Source organism: Nelumbo nucifera, chromosome 1 (genome assembly GCF_055504915.1).
Source record: "Nelumbo nucifera cultivar China Antique chromosome 1, China Antique-T2T, whole genome shotgun sequence".
NCBI classification, from domain to species: Eukaryota; Viridiplantae; Streptophyta; class Magnoliopsida; order Proteales; family Nelumbonaceae; genus Nelumbo; species Nelumbo nucifera.
In genome coordinates this window covers 663,116-680,299 of record NC_142649.1, presented here as the reverse complement: position 1 = coordinate 680,299, position 17,184 = coordinate 663,116, and the positions used below count along the sequence as shown (strand labels likewise).

Sequence of the window (17,184 nt, the reverse complement as noted above, 5' to 3'; positions counted from 1 at the left end):
AGGCATTCTATTGGAAATTATTTCAAATTGTCATCGTTGCTCCGCTCAGTCTCAAATGGAAGGCGATGAATATGGGGTATTTCCAACTAACTAGAAGAAGAAGAAAATGAGAGAGAAAAGAGAGAGGGAGGAAGGAGTGGCTGAGAGGGGGTGCCGCTGCCGTTGCTATGCTTCTGGGTTGGAACGGGGAAGAAGTATTTGAAAAAAGGGTAAAATAGATATTTTGATAAAATATCATTTTTAACGTTTTCTGTCTTATAGAAGGGAGGTATTTATTAATTTTATCAAAAATAGAAATTTTTGCTAAAATAAAACTATAGGGGAAGTTTGATGATTGTCAGAAACTTCAGGGGAAATTTTTATATTTTACCCTAAAAATAAAATAAAAGTATAAAACAAATGGAAGTCGTATCATGAAGAAAACCCGCCACTTTACTTAAATTTGAAACCAGTGTTTGCTTGATCCGAATCGCTTAGTGAAGTTGCGTTTCCATGGACGCCGCCTCCTATCAGGTCTCATTTTCTTTTACGATCTTCTTCGTAGGGTTTATTCTCAATGAACTCTTAATTTTGTTTCCTTTTTGTTTTTATTTTGCAATAAAATGCTGATTATTCGGTCATTGTTTTTTTTTTTTCCAGGAAATAAAAGCTCCTTCTCAACAGATAGGAACTAAAGCATTTTCCTCCGATTCGTTTAGGTATAGAATCGATGGCTTCTATCTATTGTAGTTGTTATTTTCTTAAAAGGAGATACTCTTTTCTTGATATTTAATAATTCTTCTGTGACTTAATCAAGCAGCCCGTGTTCGGAAAATCCAATTGGGTATTATCATGCTTCTGTTCAGGTATATCTTCTGACTGATGAGAATAAAAATGTCAAAGAGTATAATTTAATGTAGTTTTCTTCTTCTGTATGAGTCCCCCTTCTATCTGAAACTATCCAGACTTCATTCTGAAAGTTAAAATGAGATCTTATGGTTATTATTTTTTCTGCTGTTTGGATTTGACAAGTAATTTTGACCTTGTTTAATAATCTGGATGTAATATTTTATGAGGATTTTTGCGGAAATAAGGGATTTCTTTATTCTTGTTAAGCAGGAACTCTTGGTTATTGACGATCTCCTCTCTGGCTTGGTTGGAATTGAGGGAAGATACACGATTCGTGGAAAAGAGGATGAAATGAATCTCCAATTTGATACATCTATGGATTTGGCACTTCAGGTGAGAATATAACTAGTAATATTAGTAATGTAGGGATTTTAATTCAATGGGTTATTTTTATACATTTTGATTGGATAAGAAATGAAGTCATTATAAGGAATCTAGGAGTAGTTCCAACAGGTGATAAAATGACAGAAAGTAGACTAAGATGGTTTGGTCATTTGCATAGAAGACCATCAACAACACCCATAAGGACATGGGTAGAAGTAGTAAAAATGATTTAAGAGCCGATAATTTAACAATAGTTATGGCATTAAACAGAACAGAATGGTGAAACATGATTCATGTAGCTGACCCCATATAGTTGGGATAAAGCTAGGGTGATGATGATGGAATTGGATTCTTGAAAAACTGTATAAGTTAAAAGTGTTTAAACTTTTATTGTAGTTCAACTTACAAATATTCCCAGCCCAAGAAGGGAAAAGATCCCTCACCCTCTTTCAAAACTATGTGCCAGAAGAAAAATCATAAAACCAATTAGAAATCCTACAAGAACAGCATCTCTAATGCTCATGGATATTTCCAGGGCTTTACCATTGTAGGAATTGGCAAAATGGATATTTCCATTGTGCGATAACTTTTTGTTGATTAATCAGTTTGTTGAGTCGAGGTCACAATTCAAGAATGGTCTGGTTAAGATCTGATTACCAGGACTTTACCATTGCAGGAATTGGCAAAACGGATATTTCCATTGTGCAATAACTTTTTGTTGATCAATCAGTTTGTTGAGTCGAGGTCACAATTCAAGAATGGTCTGGTTAATCATGCCTTTGCTGCTGCTCTAAGGTCACTCCTTCTGGTAAGTTCTATTGTCTTGTAAGCTATGTATAATGGAAATTTTATTTTTTGACTTCTCACCTAACCATTTCAGACATTGTCATATTTGAATGTGATACACATTTCAACACTTACATCTAGGCATAGTATCTTTTTTTTATCAATAACTCAAAGATTTCATTAATTAAGGCAATAAGTAATAGGTACAGGACATAGAGGTACAGAACAAAGACTATGAGAGATAAAACCTCTTATCTCTCCCCTACCAAACCCAACTCCCTTACAATTGTGCCCAAAACAGAGATTCTCTCCCCACCCCCTATTTAGCTAGGGGGTGACATAATCACATGGCAAACTACAGAATTAGCATCTCTTTTTTTTATCAATATTCAGAAAAAAGATTTCATTAAACTGATTAAAGAGGCACATTAAGAAGTTGTGAAGGTTACAAATAGACACCTAATGTCCAAAGACTCCAAACCCCCAAAATTACAATTGAATCCAAAACATAGAATGCCTATGTACCCCTTGTTTAGCTAAACTATCCACCAAACTGTTGGCCGATCTTCCAGTCCAATTAATTTGAATCAACATATCCCTGGAGAGCCTTTTGAACCTCCTAAAATCATTTCTTAGGTGCCACGAAACTCCTTCCCCTTTCTTTAACCAATCCACAACTATTTTGGAATCACCTTCAATAATTAGCCTCTCTAAGCCCAATTCCTTGGCTTTCTCAAGCCCATAGACAGCTGCTAAGAGTTACGTTGATGCCACATCATTTTGCCCAGCTAGGCCCGAGAAGAAGGCACATATATTGCCTTCATCATCCCTGATAGCTCCTCCAATTCCAGTGGGGCCTGAATTACCCACACTACTCCCATCAAAATCCAGTTTCAACCAACTATGAGGCAGGGGAGACCAGTCCACCCGTTGCAATCTGTCTTCTAGAAGAAGAGGCTTCTATAGCCCCCCAAGCCCTAAAAAAATCATCAATCTTAAAGTCTGAAAACAAGTTGAGAGTCTCGACCCAATGAGCCACTCTTAGAGTTATGACTTTGATCAGTGCTTCCCTGTTCCTCTCCTTTCCCCCAAAGATTCTAGAAGTTCTTTCCTCCCAAACTGACCAAATAACTGCTGCCTGTAAGCTGAACCACTGTAGTCTAAGTAGCAGAGAAGAGGAGAAGAAGAAGAGATGCTGAAAATGTCGAACTGTACTAGCCAGTCGACCAGTTCTTTATTTATAGATGAATATAGTACAAGGTACAAGAAATTACTGGGATGCCCCTGATTAGTGATGGGACACCCAGATGACTTAAATCATTAAACAGGATTAGGCCCATTAACACAAGCCCAGTTACAAGATAAGTTAAACATAAGAATGGGCTAATAAGAACTCTTATCAGCCGAACATCACTCTAACATTCTAACACTCCCCCTCAAGCTAAGCATAGATATCAATCATGTTTAGCTTGCCAAGTATGTCCCTGAACTTCGTTGATGCCAGCCCTTTAGTTAATACGTCTGCAATCTGCATCTCTGATGGAGTATAAGGCACACAGAGTTCTCCTGAAATAATTCTCTCTCTGACAAAGTGTCGATCAATTTCAATATGTTTTGTCCTGTCATGCTGCACAGGATTGTTGGCAATGTTGATAGCAGCTTTATTATCACAATACAGCTTGAGAGGACCCTCTGTCTTGATACCAAGCTCATTAAGGAGAGTCCTGAGCCATAAGAGTTCAGCAACCCCGTGTGCCATAGCCCGGTATTCTGCTTTTGCACTTGATCTAGCCACAACATTTTGCTTCTTACTACGCCATGTGACTAGGTTTCCTCCCAAGAATGTACAATAACCTGAGGTTGATTTTCTGTCTCCAACAGACCCAGCCCAATCAGCATCAGTGTAGGCTTCAATTTCAAGTCTGTTGTTTTTTCTGAATAAAATTCCTTTCCCTGGGCAAGTCTTCAAGTATCTGAGGATTCTTTCCACTGCTCTCATATGAGGGGTCTTTGGTGAGTGCATGAATTGACTGACAACATGCACTGCATAGGCAATGTCTGGCCGAGTAAGGGATAAGTATATCAGTTTTCCTACCAACTTTTGGTACCTTTCCTTATCACAGTATTCCTCACCCATTGATTCTTGTAATCCATGGCTTGGTTCTATTGGAGTGTCTGCTGGCCTACACCCCATCATGCCTGTTTCCTCTAGGAGATCTAGCACATACTTTCTTTGACATATGTAGATTCCTTCTCTTGATCTAGCAACTTCAATTCCAAGAAAGTATCTCAGATTTCCCAGGTCTTTGATCTCAAACTCTGAAGCTAAGAACTCCTTCAGCCTCTTCATCTCTCTCACATCATTTCCAGTAATCACCATATCATCAACATACACAATGAGTGCTGTAAGTTTGTCATCCTGTCTCCTTGTAAACAATGTATGATCTGCACTGCTCTGAGTGTACCCTACTTTCTTCATGGCCAAACAAAGTCTCTCAAACCATGCCCGGGGAGATTGCTTCAAACCATATAATGCTTTCCTTAGTTTACATACCTTCTTTCCAGCATCATATCCAGGTGGGGGTTCCATGAATACCTCTTCATGAAGATCACCATTTAGGAAGGCATTCTTCACATCCAACTGATGAAGTTCCCAAGAGAATTTTGCTGCTAGTGACAGTAGAACCCTGATTGTGTTGAGCTTTGCTACTGGGGCAAAGGTTTCCTTGTAGTCAATTCCTTCCTTTTGTGTAAACCCCTTTGCCACGAGTATGGCCTTGTACCTCTCAACTGACCCATCTTCCCTGTGCTTTATTGTGAATACCCACTTGCACCCAACAGTGCCTTTCCCTTCTGGCAGGTCCACCAATTCCCATGTCCTTGCTTTCATTAGGGCTTTCATCTCCTCATTCATGGCTTCTTTCCACCTTGGATCAGATGCCGCCTCTGAATACCTGGAAGGGACACATACAGAGGAAAGAGCAGACACAAAGGAATGATAGGCAGGGGATAAGTGTGGGTAAAAAACATAATCGGCTATGGGATGCCGAGTGGTACAAGAACGAACAGGCTTACGGAGAGCAATAGGAAGATCCAAATCTGAATTGAGTGAATCAGAATTACCTTGGATTGCAGAGACAGATTGATCTGAGTTCAACTGGTTGCAATCATGAGGTTGAGGGGCCTTCTTCCTTCTACTGTATGTAAGTATCTCTTTCTCTTGTTTACTGGAACCTTCAGAAGTATCAGCCGAATCTGGAGAAGCAACTGGCACAGTGGAAGTCTCACTAGGTTGACCCGGAATGTTATAGCTAGTAGTAGTGGAGGGTGCTGAAATGGGAACAAAAAGGAAGGGAGAATGAGAATCCTCTTCCAACCCACTACTCTCCCCCTGAAGAGGATTCTGAGAAGACTTGAAATAGGGTTGAAACTCAAAAAAGACTACATCCCTGGTGACATATTTTTTCTTGGAGACAGGATCATAACACTTATACCCCTTCTGCGTAGGAGAGTACCCCAAAAATATTCCCTTTGTAGCCTTAGGATCCAGCTTGGTCTTCTTTGGATCTTTCATATGTATGAAGCATGTACAACCAAAAACCCGCGGGGGAAGAGGAAATTCTGGAAGAGTGGGACACAAAACAGAGAAAGGGGTCTTCATACCCAGTACCTTAGATGGCATCCGATTTATCAGGTATGATGCAGTGAGAACAGCTTGAGACCAATATTGCTTGGGCACATTGTGCTGGAAAAGAAGGGCTCGAGCTGTCTCCAATAGATGTCTGTTCTTGCGCTCAGCGACCCCATTTTGCTGAGGGGTGTAAGCACACGATGATTGATGTAACATGCCTGCATCTTCCATGAATGAGTTCAGGGATCTCTCAAAGTATTCAGCTGCATTGTCTGAACGGAATTGCTTGATCTTTTTATCAAATTGTGTTTCAACCATCTTGCAAAACATCATAGTTATCCGGGGAACTTCTTCACGTCCTTTCAATAGATAAATCCAAGTGCACCGAGAATAATGGTCAATAAAACTGATGAAGTAACGGAAGCCATCAATGGAAACAATGGGTGAAGGACCCCAAACATCAGAATGAACCAAGTCAAAAGGGGCTTGAATTTCATTACTAGAAATTGGATACATTGATCTACATTGTTTTGACATTTGACACACATCACAAATTAAACTTTGACTCGAAATGCCCTTACATAATTCGGGAAACAACATTGCTAAGGAAGAAAAGGACAAATGACCTAGCCTAGCATGCCACAAGTGCAACCTAGCTATTGACTCCACACTCTCCGGACTAGTAGTAGAAGCTTGCATGGCTGAGCTGACATCTTCATCAAAGTAGTAGAGGCCCCCATACTCATGACCACTCCCAATCGTTCTCCTCGTCAATCTGTCCTGGAAGACACAATGAGAAGGAAAGAAAGTTATACTGCAGTTCAAGTTTTTTGTAAGCTTTGAAACAGACAACAGATTTGAGGTAAGACTAGGAACATGTAGGACTGATTTAAGAGAGAGATCCTTGCTTAGGTCAACCACCCCCTTTCCAGAGATGGTGGAGAGGGACCCATCAGCTACTCTCATCTTATCCTGGCCAGACAACAAATGATATGCGGAGAATAAGGAGGACATATGTGTCATATGGTCAGTGGCTCCGGAATCAATCACCCAAGAGGTAGAATTAATGGAACTAGATGCACTAAATGCAGAGGCTGTACCTGACTTGGCAAGAGAGGTGGAAGCTAAAGAATTGTTCTTCAGACGGGCCAATGCCCGACTGAGAATCTCTACCTCACTAGCTGTGAAGCCCAAAGTACTTGGTCCAGAGGAGTCGGCAGCCTGCCTTGCGGTGGAAGATGACACTGTCTGAATACTCTGTGAGTTGTCACTACTGTTATTGGTGGCAAGATTCCCACTTGCTGTGTGGCCCTTCTGTTGCCTTTTGTCCTTTCTCAGAGCAGCTGGCTTCAGATGAGGGTACAGGACCCAACATTTCTCCTTTGTGTGTTTCTCACCACCACAATGTGTACACTTGAGGGACTTCTTGTCTGAAAATCTATTCCCCTTAGTGGAGATTAAGGCTGAATGCTCTCCAGGTTGTTCTGTTGACTGTGTCTGGGAGTCAACTTGCATCTCCTTTCTCCTTACTTCTTCATTCCTCACCAGGTAGTAGACATGGTGAAGCTCAGGTAATTCATCTCTCCCTAGAATCTGTGACCTTATACCTTCATATACAGGGTCAAGACCCGCCAGAAACTTGAAGGCTCTGCCCTCCTCAATCTGCTTATCATGCCTCCCCTTATCATTAGCATTTTCCCAATCCAAAATCAAATGGTGGTCAAGCTCTTCCCAGAGGCCTTCCAGTGTTGCAAAGTAGGTTGCCACGGACATGTCTCCTTGCCTTAGGGCTGCAATGTTTTGGTTCAGCCTGTAGATTCTAGCATTGTTCTTTTTCTGGCCATATGTCTTAGATACTTTCTCCCAAATTTTAGCAGCTATGGGGAAGTGATGAACAGTTCTGGCCACCCTAGGAGTCATAGAGGCCAGCAACCAAGACATGACTGTGGCATTTTCCTTATGCCACACAGTGTATTCAGGACTGCCAATTTCTGGTTGTTTCTTGTCTCCATCCAAATAGCTAGTGAGGTCACGAGAGGTAATAAACAGTCTTGCTGAGACAGACCACTCTCTAAAGTTATACTCATCAAATAGCACACTTGTAATCTGCAAGCTATGCAGATTAGGGTTCTCCAGGTTTGAAGACCTTATAAGAGGTCTGTTATCTTTAGAAGAAACTTCACTGGATAGTGATGACATCCTAACTTCAGTCAAGGAGTTGTTTACAGTACTGTTGGTGGTTCTGGTTAGGGCTGGCTGAAGTAGTCACAGAGTTCACAGTGCTGATAGCACACCGGATAGGCTTCACTTGGACTAAACCAGTTCGGGTACAGCAGCAAGAAAAAAAAAATCCTGTAACTGAACCAGTTCACAGAGCTGGAGTAGGGCTGGTAACCGACCTGGAAATGATCAGTAACTGAAGTCGCCACAGTCTTGTAAAGGTTTTTCTGAACCAGTTCTGATGCAGGTTCTGATTATCTGAAGTAACCTCAGCAGGTCCTGACAGCTCGCAACACAGTTTCAGACTTGCCGAGACTGTCACAGTTCTGAAGCAGCTCTGTTACAGCAGCAAAAAATGTTCTGGGCTGGTAACCAACCTGTGCTATGTAGACTCCACTTTGCACTTCGAGTACTGCTACTGTAAAGGGAGTTTCCCTCCTTACAGACAACACTAGGACTGCTGAAATCAGTCCTCAACTAGGTCTGTCCTATACAGACCTCTTCTTAGCAGCCGAATAGCTGCTAACTGCTAGAAACTAGTAGGACTCCAGCTTCAGGGTCTTACCTCCCTTGCGCCCTACAACCAAGGGAAACCCTAGGTCGAACCTTGTGTTGTTCTCCTGCACCCCTAGGGTTTCACAGCAGCAACCCAGATAAAAAAAAGGTGAACTACAGCAAGAAAGATGAGATGGCGCCGGCAGTAACCGGGAAAGTGCTCAATGCTCTGATACCATGTAAGCTGAACCACTGTAGTCTAAGTAGCAGAGAAGAGGAGAAGAAGAAGAGATGCTGAAAATGTCGAACTGTACTAGCCAGTCGACCAGTTCTTTATTTATAGATGAATATAGTACAAGGTACAAGAAATTACTGGGATGCCCCTGATTAGTGATGGGACACCCAGATGACTTAAATCATTAAACAGGATTAGGCCCATTAACACAAGCCCAGTTACAAGATAAGTTAAACATAAGAATGGGCTAATAAGAACTCTTATCAGCCGAACATCACTCTAACATTCTAACACTGCCCTTGTGCATTTCCACATCGGCTTACCCTTTTTAGTAGAACACCTACAAATAGAAGGGTTGAACATCCCTTCCAAGTTAATAGGAGAGAGCCACTCGCAACCAAAAGGTGAGGCAAACCACTCCCAAATAAAGCCAACAAAAGGACAGAAGATTATAAGATCAATTGTAGTTTCACCATTAAGCTTACACAAACTGCACTAGTTGGGGGAGGACAAACACCAATTTGGCCTCTTCCCTTGAAGCTTATTACAAGTATTAATGCAACCATTATACACTTCCCAATAGAAAGCACTAACTCTAGGAGGGATGGGAGAACACCAAATTTCTTTAATAGGGAAAGAGGAGGAAGGAGAAGGTGAGGAAGCTACAAGGGAGTAAAAGAAGGATTTACAAGTGAAAGCCCCAGAAGAATCAAGGTTCCAGACCTTGCTGTCCTCACCCCTGACCCAAAGAACCATTGAATTCAGTATAGAGAGCAAACTGGAAGCAAAGGGGAATTTTAGACTCTCTAAGATTCCTAACAAGGCCCAATTTCCAATTTAGCTCAGAAGGAGAGGAAGAGGAATCAACATCTCTTTTAACCCATCCAATTCTTAGTTCCATGTCTCCACACCCCTGTTTAGCTAGTGCAGTCTATCATATATCAGTTGTGTTGAGAAACTATCTAGGGTTTTATTGAGAAAAAAAACAAGAAGAAGAAGAAGAAGAGGAAGAAGAGGAGAAAGGGAGTTATGAATGGAGAAGAGAGAGTTACTGTTCAGTTCACCCTCTCAAACTTGAGATTTTATATTTTTGAGAGAAATTACAAGTAAGCTTTCATATGGGCACCCAAATGCAAAAGGGCAAAAATAACAAAAATACCCATGCCCCCCAAACAATCTTAACACTCCCTATCAAGCTAAGCATATATGTCAATCATGCCCAACTTGTCTAGGTTCTTGGCAAACTTTAGATGATAAAGGCCTTTAGGGAGACAATTAGCGAGTTGGTTTTCTGACCATACAAAGGGTAGGCAAATCTCTTTACTAGTTATCCTTCTTTGATAAAATGTCTATCACTTTTGATATGTTTTGTACGGTCATGTTGCATAGGATTGTGGGCAATGTTTATGGTTGCTTGATTGTTACAATAGTTTCATTGGAGTATTAGCTTGGATCCCTATCTCAGCCAATAAGGTCTTCAACCAGAGTAGTTCTGGCACTCCATAGGCCATTGCCCTGTATTCTGCTTCAACACTAGATCGAGCAACAATTGATTGTTTCTTGCTTCATCATGAAAATGAAACCACATTGCCTCCAATTAAGGCATAGTAACCGGATGTAGATCTTCTATCATCAACAAAACCTGCTCAGTCTGCATCTATGTAGGCCTCAACCTTTAGATGCCCATGATTGGAGTAAAACATCCCTTTACCAGGACATCCCTTCAAATAAGCTAGGATTCTATTAACAATTTGCATGTGAAAAGTTTTGGCTCATGCATATATTGGCTGACCACCCGATTACATATGATATATCAGGTTTAGTTAAACAGAGATATAGAAGGCGGCCAACCACTCTCTGAAAGACCCCCTTTGTCTAGAAGAACATCTCCTTTTTTTTGATCAATAACTCTGAAAAATTTCATTAATGAAGAACATCTCCTTCAGTAGTACTCAACTTGTGAATGGGATCAATTGGGGTTTCTGTAGGCTTGCATCCCAATTTCCCCAACTTCATAGAGCAAATCAAGAACATACTTTCTTTGAGAGAGGAAGATTCCCTTATTGGATCTTGCAACTTCAATTCCAAGAAAGTATTTAAGATCACCAAGATCCTTAATCTCAATTTCCGAAGCAAGAAAGGACTTTAACTGAGAGATACCTAAGATGTCATCCCTAGTCACAACAATGTCATCAACATATACTATCAATATAGTTAACTGACCATCAAACTTTCTTATGAACAAGGTGTGATCAGCCTAAGATTGAGAGAATCCAATCTTCAAAACAAAATTTCTAAATATGTCAAATCAAGCTCTAGGAGATTGCTCGAGTCCATACAAAGATTTCTTTAGATGACAAACCTTCCTTTCACTGTTAAGGAAGGTTATTTTAGGAGGTAAGTCGATATACACTTCTTGCAGAGGCATTCTTCACATCCATTTGATATAAAGGTGAAGAAGAGTGGCAACAAGTGACATAATCACATGAGTAGAATACATCTTAGCAATTGGAGCAGAGGTTTCTAGATAGTTAATGCCATAGGTTTGGGTATATTCTTTGGTCACAAGGCAAGCCTTATACTTTTCAATTGAACCATCAACTTTGTGCTTAATAGTGTACACCCACTTACACCCAACATGGGCCTTATCCTTGGGATGAGGCACAATCTCCAAAGTTTGGTTCTTTATCAAGGCTTTCATCCCTTGTTTTTTTTTAATAATTGAATGAAATTTATTAATTAGCAAAGATAAATAGTACAAGGTCCCCAAGGAGAGGCATGCAATGCAACCTCTCCAAGCTAATTAAGTACAACTTTCCAATTTACTAGAACAAGGTACAAGGTAGCACAAAAAAGATCTTCCTTGAAAACCCCTTGTTTGGCCAAAGAATTAGCCATAGTATTAGTCGACTTGCTTACCCATTTAACCTCAACTCTCATATTACTAGTTAACCACTTTACTTTTTTTAGGAGGTCTTTGTAGCCCCAAATGGCATCATCGAGGTTTAGAAGCCACCTTGTTACCAGTTTACCACTTGAGAATCCCCTTCAATTAGAAGATGTTCCATCCTAAGCTGGTTGGCAATCTGGATCCCTTGTACAATTAGTATTTCTGCCCTTGTAGAGTTTCCACTCCCACCGGTCCTGGGAATAAGGAAATAATGTTGCTATCCTTATTCCTTAGAACACCTGTATACCCGAAGGCCTAGGGTGCCTTGGCTGCTCCCATCAAAATTTAACTTGATGACACCTTCTATTCTTCTTAGTAGAAGTATTAGCTATTACTGACCAATTCCTCCATAGGTCATCAAAAGAGAAACCAACAAATATAGCCAAGGTTTTCAGCCAGTGGATTGCTCTTGTTAAACTATAGTCCTTCACTTCATCCAAGCTTATTTCCTTCTCTAAGAAGACTCTTGCATTCTTTTCCTCCTAGAGAGTCCATAAAGTAGCTGCCCTGATACGTTTCCACATGAACTTACCTCTTCTTGTGTGTCACACAGATGGCAGAGACCACCTACCTCCAAATAAACTAAGGCTCCAACTTCATAAGGCTATAGCAAATGGAAATAGTCCTCATTCTAGGCCTTATACAAGGAACACTAATTTGGGGAAAGACAAAGAAAATGTCTCCTTTTCTCCAAGGTTTCCAAAGTATTGATTTTCCCATAGTAAACTTCCCAGTAGAACACAACAATTTTTGGAGGAATAGGTCTCACCCAAACTTCTTTAATAGGGAACACATTGGGACTAGGGTTGGAATTAAGGGATTTTAGAAAAGAAGCACAAGTAAAGGTACCTTTTGGAAGAGGAGTCCAAACTCTTTGATCAGAAGTTTTAGGGTCCAAACAAACTGATAAAAGTAAATGAAGCGGCTCAGTGATACAAGTCAACTCACCATCCCTTAATCCCCTATGAAATCCAAAGTTCCAGTTTAAAGACAAGGGAATAAATGGGTTCGTAAGATACTTCGCAATTGGCTCATTTTTTGTAAAGGGAGAGAGAGTAAAGTGAAGGGAACTGATCTTTGAGGGGTTGATTACCCACCCAAACATCCTCCCAGAATTGACTAGAATCACCGGAGCAAGCATCATACTTGATAAACCTGAGGATGCGAGGGAGAATACCATGTATAGCCTTCCAAGGTGTTGTGAGCGTAGCTCGATGAGATATCTTGGCATCCCAACCATTTTCTGAGCAGCCATGAATACTTGACGCCACCTCATCCCTTGGTTCATAGCTTCCTTTCAGTGAGGAGACTGCACTACTTCTGTAACATTATGAAGAATAGAAAGGAGATGGTAGATATATAGGCATAATAAGAGGGTGAGAGGGCATCATGCATCATCTAATTAGTAATGCGATACTTGATACATGTTCTCTTTCCCTTTTGAAGGGCAATAGGAAGATCAAGATCAGGGTCATCAATAGTATTCAGGTCCAATAGGAGTTGGAGATTCCTTAAGAGTGGAAATCTTGGCACTACATCAAGGTGTAAAACTGGCCAAGCAATTAGGGCTACAGCAGATTGAGATAGAGGGGGACTCCAAATTGGTAATTGGGTAGATGCAATTAGGGCAGTTGGGAATTTGGTAGTATAGATAGATGATAAGGGAAATACTTGGCATAACAAGGGAGATGGGTCGTGGGTGTTTGTTTCAAGTGGGTAAGGAGATCAACAAATGATTTTGCTGACGCCCTAGCAAAACAAGGGATTGTAAGGGAGAGACTTTTTTGGGCAGGGCTGTAATGTTTGATGTTTATTGGATCAACCTTTTCTAATAAGGTTGCCTTTTGTATTTCAGTTTTAATTTATCTCTAATGAAAGTACTAGGAGGTTCATGATTACCTGAGTCTAGGGGACTAGATTGTAGTGGGCATCTAGCTTCAGGAGCCACCCTCTTACTGTGCGTGATGAAGAGTTGCTGCTAGGGTTGAGGCTGATATATAGGAGGTGGAGGAGGAGGGGAGGAATACCCTCACTACAAGGATGAGAGGAAGAAGAAGAATTAGTAGACACAAAAACATGAACAGGAAAGCAGAATGGAGTTTGATCTTCATTAGCAATCTCCCCTTGAAGAGGCAGATGAGATAATTGAAAAAAGGATGAGGGCTCAAGGAAGGTAACATCCTTAGAAACATACCTCCGACCAGATTGAGGGTCAAAACATCTATAGCCTTTTCTGAACAGGCGTGTAACCAAAGAAAACACATTTAATAAATGATCATGCTTATGTCTTGAAGGAATCATATCATGAACAAAGCAAACCATATGAAGACCCTGAGAGGTAAATTGAAGGTGGGTTCATCAGAAAGGAGAAGCTGGTTAGGGGACTAAAGGTTTAGCACCAATGGTAGCTGGTTAATAAGATTCATAACAATCTCAACAACACCTCTCTAGAAATGAGTAGGAACACCAATGGTAGCTGGTTAATAAGATTCATGAAATTTTGAACAATCATAGGAATTTGATTACTGTAATCTTTCATGGAGAGTGGGAGACGAGAGAGAGAGAGGAAGAGAAGAAGAGGGAGATACGATTGAGAAGGAAGAAAAGGTACTCCTGGCTGCCGCCAGTTCTCTATTTATATTAACTTAATAGAAAAAATAGAAATTACAAGTATGCCCCTGGCGGCACACCCTAGAACCAAACTAATAAGAAAAAAAAGACAAGTACCTAACTGACAATATCTTAAGAAGTTAGCCTACTAACAATAACTATACAGTAACAATTAAATAAGCCTTACAACACTCCCTCTCAAGTTGGGCTGAATATGTCTATCATGCCCAGCTTGTCACATAACTCATTTTGCCACGAGTATAGAAGCCCCTTTGTGAGGACATCAGCAAGTTGTTCCTTGAAGTTGACATAAGGGATGCAAATTTCCCTTTTTTCCAATTTTTCCCTTATGAAGTGTTTGTCCACCTCAATGTGCTTGGTCCTCTCATGTAGGACAGGGTTGCTAGCGATGTTTATTGCAGCCTTGTCATCACAGTAAAGAGATATAGGACTATGAATAACAACTCCAAGCTCCCCTAGAAGATTCTTTAGCCAAAGGACTTCAGCCACCCCATGTGCCATAGCTCTATATTCAGCTTCAGCGCTTGACCTCGCTACCACACTTTGTTTCTTGCTCTTCCAGATCACTAGATTTCCTCCCACAAATGTGCAATACCCACTTGTGGACTTTCTGTCATCCATAGCTCCTGCCCAATCAGCATCTGTAAAGACTTCCACCTTTAGGTGATTGTGTTTACTGAATAGTAGACTTGTTCTGGGATATTTCTTCAAGTATCTAAGAACTCTCTCCGTTGATTCCATGTGTGGTTTCTTAGGAGAGTGCATGAACTGGCTTAGGACCCCAACGGAATAGGCAATGTCTGGATGGGTCATGGACAAATAAATCAACTTTCCCACTAACCTTTGGAACTGTTTCACATCTTTCAGAGGTTCACCAACACAGTCACCTAACTTGTGGTCAACATCCATGGGAGTATCTGCCGGCCTTGCACCTAATTTGCCTGTATCCTGTAATAGATCAAGGGTGTATTTCCTTTGAGAGATAAAGATACCATTTTCTGAGCGGGCAACTTCAATCCCAAGGAAATACTTCAGGGGACCTAGATCTTTCACTTCAAATTTAGATGCAAGGAATTGTTTCAATTTTTGTATTTCTAAGCTCCAACTTCCTGTAATGATGATATCATCCACATACATTATCAATACAACAACCTGTTCCTAACATCTCTTCACAAAGAGTATATGATCAGTCTGACACTGTTTGAAGCCCATCTGTTGAACCACCATATGAAACTTACTGAACCAGGCTCTGGGAGACTGTTTTAAGCCATAAAGAGACTTTCACAGCTTGCACACCTTATTTTCACTTCCCTTGGCAAAGAATCTAGGGGGTTGAACCATGTATACTTCCTCTTCTAAGTCACCATTAAAAAAAGCATTCTTTATGTCCAGTTGATGCAATTCCCAGTCAAAATTAGCAGCTAAGGACAGGAGAACCCTAATTGAGTTCATCTTAGCTACTGGAGCAAAAGTCTCATCATAGTCAACCCCGTATACTTGTGTGTACCCTTTAGCTACTAATCTTGCTTTGTAATGAGGGGGAAATGTGATCATAGGAGACAAAATGGGTAATGGGGTGTTTGGTAGTGCATGAGCTGACTCCCTTTCGTTGAGGAATAGGAATGTCAAGGTCATCCACAGTAGGAGTAGGGTTAGGGAGTAGACTTACCTCCTGGGAGTCTAACAGTGTCTATTGCTTAGTGTTTGGCTGCTCCACATCTCTATCACATCGTTGATCTCTACGGCGTGTACGTTGGAAGACACGAAAGGGAGCAAGGTCTGGAATAGAAGGAAGAGATACCTGAACCTGCTTCTCTTCCACACTACTACTCTCCCCCTGAGGAGAAGCAGGGAAGAATGGCTCAGACTCAAAGGACACATCCATAGACACAAAAAACTTACGACTAACGGGATCAAAGCACCGATACCCTTTTTGAGAGGAGGGATACCCCAGAAAGACACGAGGAATGGACCGAGGGTCTAACTTACCTCGAGGTGGAGACAAATCATGGACAAAGGCACGACAACCAAAGACTCTCATGGGAATGGAAAATAAAGGAGATTGAGGGTACAATAACTGATGAGGGGCCATGTAGTTCAGCACTTTGGAGGGCATGCGATTGATGACATAAGCAGCTGCAAGTATAGCATCCACCCAAAACCTTTTTGGAACATTCATATGTAGCATCATCCCGCGAGCTACCTCAAGGAGGTGTCTATTTTTTCTTTTGGCAACACCATTTTGTTGTGGTGTTCTGGTGCATGAGCTCCTATGAATAAATCCGTGGGAGACAAAGAACTCGTTGAGCTCCCCATGGAAGTATTCTTTTGCATTGTCGGATTGGAAGATCTGTATTTCAACATGGAACTGCGTAAATACCATCCTCTGGAAGTCTTTCACAATCTTTGGAACTTCGTCTCTACTACGCATAGGAATTACCCATGTATAGCGAGAGTAATCATCGATCAATGTGATAAAGTACTTATATCCGCCCTCAGAGATTACATTGGTAGGCCCCCATACATCAGAATACACAACATGAAAAGGAACATTTGATCTTTTATTACTTGAGTGAAAAGTTGTTCTACGTTGTTTGCTTAACTGACACGTTTGACACTGGATCTTTGACACTGAATATGACTTAAATAAAACCGGAAACAAAGACTTTCATATTTCGAAAGAAACATGACCTAAACGACTATGCCACAAAAAAATTTGACTCTTATTTGACTGACTATGTGACTCTGAGGATGACATCGAGAGACCAGCTTTGTTGTCGAGAATGTAGAGACCATCCACTAGGCTCCCTCTACCAATCGTCCTCCCAAAAGTTAGGTCTTGAAAAACACATGAGTCAGCAAAAAAGGTTACACTACAGTTTAAAGAGCTTGTAATGCTACTAATTGAAAGCAAATTTATAGGAAGTTGAGGGACATGCAATACACAATTCAGGTTAAGGCCATGTGGAAGAGATATTGATCATTGGCCTGCAATGGAGGAAAAAGAACCATCTGCAAGTCTCA

General features: G+C 40.9%; 1 protein-coding gene across 2 annotated transcripts in view; it reads left to right on the top strand.

The window, feature by feature from the left end:
- Positions 1 to 338: 338 nt before the first annotated feature.
- The window catches only part of LOC104586084 (Spc97 / Spc98 family of spindle pole body (SBP) component), a 39,196-nt gene continuing 22,350 nt past the window's right edge, over positions 339 to 17,184 (top strand). For both annotated transcript variants that reach the window (XM_088896570.1, XM_010243198.3), the window contains exons 1-5: positions 339 to 513; positions 640 to 698; positions 800 to 845; positions 1,099 to 1,221; positions 1,889 to 2,020. In XM_088896570.1, the coding sequence (XP_088752696.1) occupies positions 493 to 513; positions 640 to 698; positions 800 to 845; positions 1,099 to 1,221; positions 1,889 to 2,020 (381 nt within the window). In that variant the 5' untranslated portion in view covers positions 339 to 492. The remainder of the gene's footprint in view (positions 514 to 639; positions 699 to 799; positions 846 to 1,098; positions 1,222 to 1,888; positions 2,021 to 17,184) is intronic.